At 55.5% G+C, this 8,226-nt stretch overlaps 4 protein-coding genes across 4 annotated transcripts; 2 read left to right on the forward strand and 2 right to left on the reverse strand.

Annotated features, from left to right (window-relative positions):
- Positions 1–1,595: 1,595 nt before the first annotated feature.
- ACA1_240360 (uncharacterized protein) lies at positions 1,596–3,143 on the forward strand (the record flags this gene model as incomplete). Its single annotated transcript, XM_004335324.1, has 3 exons — positions 1,596–1,991; positions 2,131–2,829; positions 2,910–3,143. 3 exons carry the CDS (start codon positions 1,596–1,598, stop codon positions 3,141–3,143), a joined length of 1,329 nt encoding a protein of 442 aa, XP_004335372.1.
- Positions 3,144–3,403: 260 nt separating this feature from the next.
- Positions 3,404–3,782, reverse strand: ACA1_240370 (uncharacterized protein; the record flags this gene model as incomplete). Its single annotated transcript, XM_004335325.1, has 2 exons — positions 3,404–3,551; positions 3,682–3,782. The coding sequence occupies 2 exons, from the start codon at positions 3,780–3,782 to the stop codon at positions 3,404–3,406; spliced, it is 249 nt and encodes an 82-aa protein (XP_004335373.1).
- Positions 3,783–3,800: 18 nt separating this feature from the next.
- Positions 3,801–4,768, reverse strand: ACA1_240380 (uncharacterized protein; the record flags this gene model as incomplete). Its single annotated transcript, XM_004335326.1, has 4 exons — positions 3,801–3,941; positions 4,018–4,377; positions 4,507–4,604; positions 4,678–4,768. The coding sequence occupies 4 exons, from the start codon at positions 4,766–4,768 to the stop codon at positions 3,801–3,803; spliced, it is 690 nt and encodes a 229-aa protein (XP_004335374.1).
- Positions 4,769–5,725: 957 nt separating this feature from the next.
- Positions 5,726–8,136, forward strand: ACA1_240390 (acylCoA dehydrogenase domain containing protein; the record flags this gene model as incomplete). Its single annotated transcript, XM_004335327.1, has 11 exons — positions 5,726–5,798; positions 5,885–5,938; positions 6,058–6,155; positions 6,227–6,328; positions 6,455–6,629; positions 6,729–6,857; positions 6,980–7,106; positions 7,265–7,377; positions 7,493–7,716; positions 7,794–7,945; positions 8,079–8,136. The coding sequence occupies 11 exons, from the start codon at positions 5,726–5,728 to the stop codon at positions 8,134–8,136; spliced, it is 1,305 nt and encodes a 434-aa protein (XP_004335375.1).
- Positions 8,137–8,226: the final 90 nt, after the last annotated feature.

An 8,226-nucleotide genomic window follows, 5' to 3' on the forward strand; every position in this document is an offset into this window, starting at 1 on the left:
CTCTTTCAAAGGACACTGATGATCTTACCAATCCAAAAGTCCTGGGTATCCTCATCTGAATCAGCACACACAGCAACCCACAGATTAGGAGGAGTTGATACTGGTCAGTAGCACAGAGTTAACAGCCACTATGGAGCCCAGTAGCAGCTGCAGGCACCACCACAGGCTTGTATGGAGCTGAGAGGGGCATTCCCACTGATGGCAGCATCAGTGTTGCATGGGGCAACAGTGGGGTGACAGAGGTGGTGGCCATCCCACCTGGAACTCGTGGTCATTTGAAATGAGAGGTCACAAATGACTGGAATTTTTGTTGTGCTAAAATTGTGTGAGATTTGACATTTTTGATTTATAGGGCAGTTTTGAAGATTTGGATCTGCATGTGTGATTTTGACATGCTAGACTGCTGCATATAAGTGATATTGAGAGACTTGAGATGAAAATGATGTCGTAAAAACTTGGAATTTGTGGAGTTAAAAGTGATTTTAATGAAGTTCTGTCTGTGAGTGCAACTGTCAGAGCTGTAACACCAGTATCTGCACACCCTCCATAAACAGTCATCAGTACACTTCGACCAGTTCAATGCACAAAATCTGAGAAATGTGAACAGAAAATGTGCAGAAAATGCAAGAAAAGACCTTAAAAAATGGGTGTCGGCAAAATTGCAATCCAACATGTGTTGGATGGGAAATCTGTACATAAAAAGGGACCTTGAGGTTCAACCTGCTCAGATCAAGGAAAGCTTGGGCATGATTTTAAGAAAATGTACAGAAGTGGAGGATGTTATTGAAGAAGACTGAGGAGGCTGTGTATGAGGAACTCTCCATCAACAATGTTCATTGAGCACAGGGGGAGGACCATGACCTTCAGCTGCTCATTGCTTACATTCAGAAGCTACCTGATGACCTGAAGCTGAGCCAATGAATCATCCTTGAGGCTGGGCAGATGGACCTTGATGAGGATGGCCTCCTCCACCACTTCTGGTGGAAGAAGTGTGGAGACCAATGCACCAACACCCACTGCCAGCTGGTAGTGCCAGCAGCACTTGTTGAGACTGTGATGGCAGCCACACACAACAACCTACTAGCCAGACACTTTTGAGAGAAAAGGACAACTTTGTTGTTGAGCAAGCCAGGCAACACTATTTGTGGTGCAGGATGTTCTCCCTGATTGAGAGGTAACAAGCACATCCTCATCTTTGTAGACTACCTCACCAAGTGGCTGGAGGCCTAGCCAAGCTGAATAGATGGGAACCCAACCTCCCCAGCCTCCCCAGCGCCCTACGGCCCTTCCGTTGAACCAAAATTTTGAACCATATGAAACGTGTTTCAGACAGTTCAGCTGCACACAAATTTTACACCGGTTTTTGGCGCGCCAAAAAAGGGCATCAGGCACAACGGGATCCCGTTTGCCGGTGATGGGTGCTTCTATCGCAAAAGCAGGGGAAGCTTCTCGAAGCTGCTCTTTCCTGAACCTGGAGAAGTGGCAACAGAAGAATATGGTAAGGGTTTATGACGCGGAGCCGGAGAATAACGTTTATTCTCCGACAAAAACTCAAAAAGCCTGCTTCCGTTTGGACTCCCTCGGCACAACCAGTCATGCGGAACTTAGTTCTCCTCCTCACCACCACGTTCATCCTCGGCCTCCTCGGCTGCGTAGCGGTCGAAGCCACCTTCGCCGATGCTGTCGCTTCGCCGCCCTTGAGACTGGCCTGGTCCTGCACGCTTGCCCTCGCTCCCGGCCAGCAGGCACCGCAGGTGAACGCGCTCGTATCGGTCAATACCCCGGTGGCCACCGTCACGCTGACAGGCCCGGACTGGGAGATCTGTCTGGTGGGCCTTTCGTTGGACGACGGCACAGTGTTGTGGAACAACTCCGGCGTGGAGGGCACATACCAGGGCCAGAACTACACCGTGCCGTACACAAATGCGGCGGCGCTGAGGCGCGACGCTCTTGTGGCCGACTTCAGCCGAGTAGTCACCCTCGGCAATCTCGTCCTTGCCTGGAAGGGTTTCAGCCTTCTCGACCCCAAGGCATCGAACCCCTCTTCTTATCTTCTTTTGCTTCAATCAACCAACAACTCTATTCTGATCAGAGCTCTTGTGTGAACCAACCGCCGCGTGATGCACACAGACGGGGAGGGAGCGCTTGTCGCACGGGCTCGACTACGATCGCAATAGCAACACGGTGCTGCTCAGCCGCTGGGAGTTCGTCTACATCGTCAAGTGGGACTACCCCCAAAACCTGCTCCTCCGCCTGCAGGCTCCCGACTACGGCCTAGACCGCCCCGCTGCCACCCATGCCTTTCCCAGCACCAACACCTTTGGGACCGCCCCGAACCTCTTCCCGGCACCGCGCAGCGGGGCGCTGCTGCACTCCTACCTTGTGCGTAATGGCACCCGCGACTCTCTCACTCTCGAGCGCCTCCAGCCATCTACACTCAAGCCCCTCTGGTCCATCGAGGGCTTTGACACGGCTGCGGGGATCGCCATCTCGCGCCCAATGGAGGACGTCGTGGTGGTGACCAACACCACGTTCGATGCCCCGACGTGGCGCTCGCAGCTCTCCGCCTACTCACTGGCCGACGGCAGCCTGCGCTTCGCCTGGCCCCTGGAGTGGGGCACGCCGTCTTACGTGGCCTTCTCCTACGAGGGCACGGCGCACAACTCCAGCACCGGAGCGCAGCGCATGTGCACGAGTGTGTCCACCTGGTTCTCGCCCAATAACGACCAGCGCACAGGGCTTATCTGCATGGACCCTTCGACTGGCCGCGTGACTCTGAACGTCACCCTCAAGGCGGAAGACGAGAAGTCCAGCAGGGCGAGCCTGATGGTATGTCGGTGCTATCGCGACATGTGTGTTGAGGCGCCGCATGATCTCATCGAATATGAAACTCACTGTGGCATCATCAGGCGATCTATGAGACTTGGGCGCTGCTCAAGGACGAGACCACGGGCGATCTGCTCGCCATCGACTGCTTTGACCAGCAAACTACCACCGCCGAGGGCACCCTCCCCAAGCCGGCCTGGGTGCTGCCCGGCCAGAGAGATCTGGTGTCGCTGTCGTTGAGCGAGGACGGCCTGGCGTTCATGCTGGCGACGTACAAGTCAGGCCGTGTGGCCAGGTGGAATGGAACTTTCCCTTGATGATCTCATGTTGTGCATAGCAACAACAACGTAGTTTATTGTGAGCGAGGATATCTCCTGTTTTTACATTTCTCTGCCACTACCTGGATGGAAGGTCGCAGCATGGAGTTTCCCCTTTTTAGTGTATTGAGTGACAGACAAGCACGTCCATGTATCAACACATGGTTGCGATCCCGCCATAGTGCTTTTGCCATAGGTCATCGCACATCTACAATGTAGCGATATCTCCTACAAATTTACTGGTCACCAAAGCTTGGATTTCAATCCCAGGGGTCGAGTCCTACGAGCTTGCGCCCAAGGGGAGTGAGCTCCACGTCTTCCCAGAACTTGACGTTGGGGTACTTCTGGACGACGGCGAACGGCGAGTGCTTGTCTCTCACCGCACACTCCTTGAGAGCCGGCATCATCCTTGGCGTCACGTGTCATGTGTGTCGTGTGTGCCGTGTGTTGTGTGTGCCGTGTGTGTCGTGTTGTTGAGCAATCAAGCGAGCGGTTGCGTGCGGCATACAATGGAACGTTGGTGTGCGTGCGTGTGTACCTCACGAACTGGTAGATGCGGCACTTGGGGCTGTTGTTGGGGAAGTTGCAGTGCGCTTGTCCCGCGTCCCAAATGACGATGTGGCCGCGCCTGGTTTGCATCAATCAAAAAGAGAACGATTAGCAACTTCCCAGCGAAGCTGTCGCTTGAGCTGAGCCGCCGTGCCTCATCGGAACTCGTCGTGTGTAGCGCAGCAGCGCGTCATTCTCGGGGACCGGCACCAGCTTCCAATGCTGATGCGGCATCTTGTGCTCTGTGACCTGCTCGCGCACAAACTATTGAGAAAAGAAGGGGGGGGGGAAGAAGAGGGCGACGTTGTCTGAATGTTGTGGGTACCCAGTGCGGCAGATAGGCCGCGGAGCCGGGGATGGTGATGTGGCCGCCCACCTCCTCGGGGCAGTCGTCCAGCGCAATGATGCCTTGGTACATGCGGGGCAGGCCTCGGTCGACCATGGCCTGGTACACCCAGGGGTTCCAGTCCCAGTGCGGGTGAAGGTTCCACCGCCAGTCCGGCCGATCCACCGTCGTCTTCACCGCCACCGCCACCGCCACCGCCCCCGCCCCCGCCTCCGCCTCCGCCGTCGTCTCCACCGCCTCGTCGGCGTCTGAGGGTGGGTGTGGCGTGCCCTGACGCCAGACGAGGTCCTTGGACCCGCGCATCAGGCCCCACTTGTCGATCGTGCACCACAGCTTCGTCTGGCCAAGGCAAGATAGAAAGAGGCATAAGAACCTCGCGTGTCGTGTGTCGTGTGTGTCGTGTGTGTCGTGTGCCGTGTGTCGTGTGTGATGTCGTGTGTGTCGTGTGTGTCGTGTGTGGAGAGTTACTTCGCCAAAGATCTGAGTGAAGACGTGGTACAGCTTTTCGTTGGTGCGGTTGTTGAAGGCCTGTTGGCCAAACGCCGGTTCGTGGAACAAAAACTTCCCTGCTGCCAGCAACCGCCGCACCAGCTCAGTAAGCTGACTGGCATGCCTGACAACAGTGTGCGCGCAAAGTACCTTGGTAGGGCCAATTCTTGCCTTCCCAGGTGCGCGGATCGTCCAAACTGACTCGGGTCATTCGTGGCCGAGGCGAAGACGACGACGGCATCGTCGTTGTAGTCGTTGTGCTCTCAGTGCGTTGTGGTGCGTCCGCGTTGTGTGGCGGTACTGCCGCCTTCCTCCTGCGTTCGCTAGTGTCCTGCAGCATTTCCTGGATTGACGCTTGGCACTCCTTCACACCAGCACCACGCGGTAATGAGCCACACCATCGTCGATGTACAGCACACACAAAGGGGGAGAAAGCCGAACCTCGTCTGACAGAATCCGAACGACGCAGAAGCCGTGCCGGCGCAGGAAGGGGAGGTAGCCCTCGCTGTCCTCCGGCGCAAACGACACCACATAGCCTATGGCGCGATTATTGCTCCAATTAATTATCTTTTCTTTTTTTAATTTGTTCCTTTTTGAAAAATGAAAAAAAATTGATGAAGGGGGAGGTGGTGGTCTACCGTCGTCGTCGGTGGGTGGAGGCAGGTCGAGGTGGTGGTCCCAGTATTCTTTGGGCCGGTTGCGCAGGGCCTGGCGCCTTTCCTGTTCCTCGCGCCGTCTGCGCCGGGTACGGATGACTTCTGTCTCGTCTTCATCGTCGCAGTCCTCTTCCACTTCCTCTTCGTCCGAAAGCACCTGGCCGTCGAATAACGAAGGCCACCCATCGTCGCTCTCCTCTTCCTCGTCACTCAGCCACGAGTAGTGCCGGCGGGTGCCAGTGCAACTTGGTTCTTCCATCTTTTTTTTTGCTTTGATTTTTTCTGTTTTATTTGCTTTTTATTCCTAAAACCTGGCAAGCAAGCGATCCAGGTTTATCAAAGGTCTCCTGATTGCAATGAAACTGAACACTCCTGAGTTCCTCCTGAGTGGCTGAGATGTAACCACTTGGAGGCGGCTTGCTTGCACTGCCCCACTGAAAGTCATCGGAATGCCCCTGTCATTTGGTAAAAGAAAAGAAAAACAACCTTCAGGGTACCTCTTCTTTTTATTTTATTTAAAATAATCGCCGCCAAAGCGCAACATGACCTCGCACTCGTCCACCGCCCTACTCTCGAAGCGCCTCGCCGTTCTGCACGGACACCTGGCCGCTGCTCGTACGAGTTGGCCCTCAACCGTTGAAAATCGCAAAATCGCAAATTCAAATCTCATCTCATTTTCGTGTTGGTTGGTGCACACACAGGCGACGCCCGCCTGGCGGTTGTGCCCACTGCCGGTGCCGCCGTAGCCGTGCCTCGTACCTCCTCCCCCTCCCTCCGCGTGCTGGTTTGGGTCGGCTCCCGTTCCCACCAGCTTCCCAGCTCATAAATAATAAATAATAAATAATAAATATGTTATTATTTCTTTTTAATTTAGCGTCCGACTTTCTGGGGTTCGAGGAGCTGCTCGGTCCCGAGGAGCGCCAGTGGCGCGACAAGGCCCGCGCCTTCGCCCAGAACCACGTCGCCCCGATCGTACGCATTGTTCTTTTCTTTTCTTCTAATGCCACCGCTGACCCGTCGCTCGGCCACGCGTGTTCGTGCAGATCGACAAGTACTATGAGAAGGCTGAGTTCCCCTTCGAGCTGCTGCCCAAGCTCAAGGAGCTCGGCATCATGGGCGGCACCATCAAGGGCTATGGCTGCCCCGTACCTCAGCCTTCCTTACCTGTCGTGCGTGTGTGGTTCCGGTCAAGACTGACGTGTGCGTGTGGCCATCACACACACGACACACACACACACACACACACACACACACACACACACGACACACAGGGCATGTCGTTCATGAGCGCGGCGATGGTTGTGCTGGAGTTGGCGCGGGTGAATTCGGAGTTCGCCGGATTCTTCATCATCGTGACCTACCTGGTCATGCTGTCCATCGAGCAGTGCGGCAGCGAGGAGCAAAAGCAAAAGTGGCTGCCTCGCCTGGCCAGCGCCGACGCTGTCGGTATGTTCATTCACCGTTCGTTGATTTACCGTAAAATACTGATTGTCGTGCGTGTCGTTGTATGTGTGTGTGTGTGTGTGTGTGTGTCGTGTGGCGTAGGTTCGTTTGGACTGACTGAGCCCGGCGCGGGCAGCGACGCCAGCGGTCTGCAAACGACCGCTAAGAAGGTGGCCGGCGGCTGGAGGCTCAACGGCCAGAAGCGATGGATCGGCAACGCCACCTTCGCCGGTACGCCTCCTGCGACCTTTAGCCCAGCGCGCCGCTGGCATATGACCTCATCAACTCTATCTCCCCCTCTTTCGCACCCACACCGCCGCACGCACGTACACGCGCGCGCACACACACACCAGATGTGATTATCATCTGGGCGCGTAACGAAGAGACGGGCGAGGTGAACGGCTTCCTCGTGGAAAAGGGCACCAAGGGCCTTCGCACGGAGAAGATCGAGAACAAGATGTGCTTCCGCTGCGTGCAAAAGTACTCGCCTCCTCTCTGCGCCGAATTACCACTTATTAATTTTTATTTAGCGATACGGCTATTTATTTATTATTTATGGATATGGTTATTTATTATTTATTATTTATTCTTTTCTTCATTTATTCTTATGTTGATGACTCATTTCTTTTCTTGTGCAGCGCGGACATCTACCTGGAGGACTGCGTGGTGCCCGAGAGCGCCCGGTTCCCCAACGCCGACTCGTTCCTGAAGGGCACCGCCGGCATCCTCTCAGCTTCCCGCATCTTTGTCGGTACTCTTTCTTTCTGCTCTTTATGTCGTGTGTCGCGTATGTGTGTGTTGCGTTGTGTGTGTCGTGTGTGTGTCGCGTGTGTCGTGTCGTGGGCTGACCGAGAGATTACGCGAAGGTTGGCTTCCGGTGGGTCTGGCGATGGGCTCGTACGACGCGGCGCTCAAACACCTGAAGGAGCGTCAGCAGTTCGGCAGTCCGCTGGCCGCGTTCCAGCTTATGCAGGAGAAGCTCGTGCGCATGCTGGCCAACGCCCAGGCCATGTACCTCATGTCCTGGCGCCTCTCCGAGCTCTTCGTCAAGCATGGCCAGGTCACTCGCGGCCAGTCCTCCCTCGTCAAGGTACTCATCGCTCGACGCTTCAAGCCGGCGCACGACACACACACTCACCACAACACACACACACACACGGCACGCAGGCGCACAACACGCTGAAGGGACGTGAGTGCGTGGCACTGGCACGAGAGGTGCTGGGCGGCAACGGCATCATCTACGACAATGTGGTGGCGCGCCACTTCCTCGACATGGAGGCCGCCTACACCTACGAGGGCACTTACGAAGTCAACGCGCTGTACGTTACCCCCCCCCCTCTTTCCCTCTCCTTCACCTCTGGCCCTACGCCACACGTTTGTGGTTGTTTCTCCCTGGGCCGGTATTGATCGTCACACTGCCCTGTGACACGCCACATTACTACAACGTTGCAGGGTTTGTGGCAGGGAGATCACCGGCATTGCTGCCTTCAAGGCACCCAAGAACAAATAACATCGGTAAAGTAGTAGTATCACTTTTGAGTTTGCTGCCCTTGGCACCACCCTTTCTTGCCGGTTGGTTCGTGGTGTTGCAGGAAGTAAG

This window comes from Acanthamoeba castellanii (genome assembly GCF_000313135.1).
Source record: "Acanthamoeba castellanii str. Neff unplaced genomic scaffold scf7180000084763, whole genome shotgun sequence".
Taxonomy (NCBI): Eukaryota; Discosea; order Longamoebia; family Acanthamoebidae; genus Acanthamoeba; species Acanthamoeba castellanii.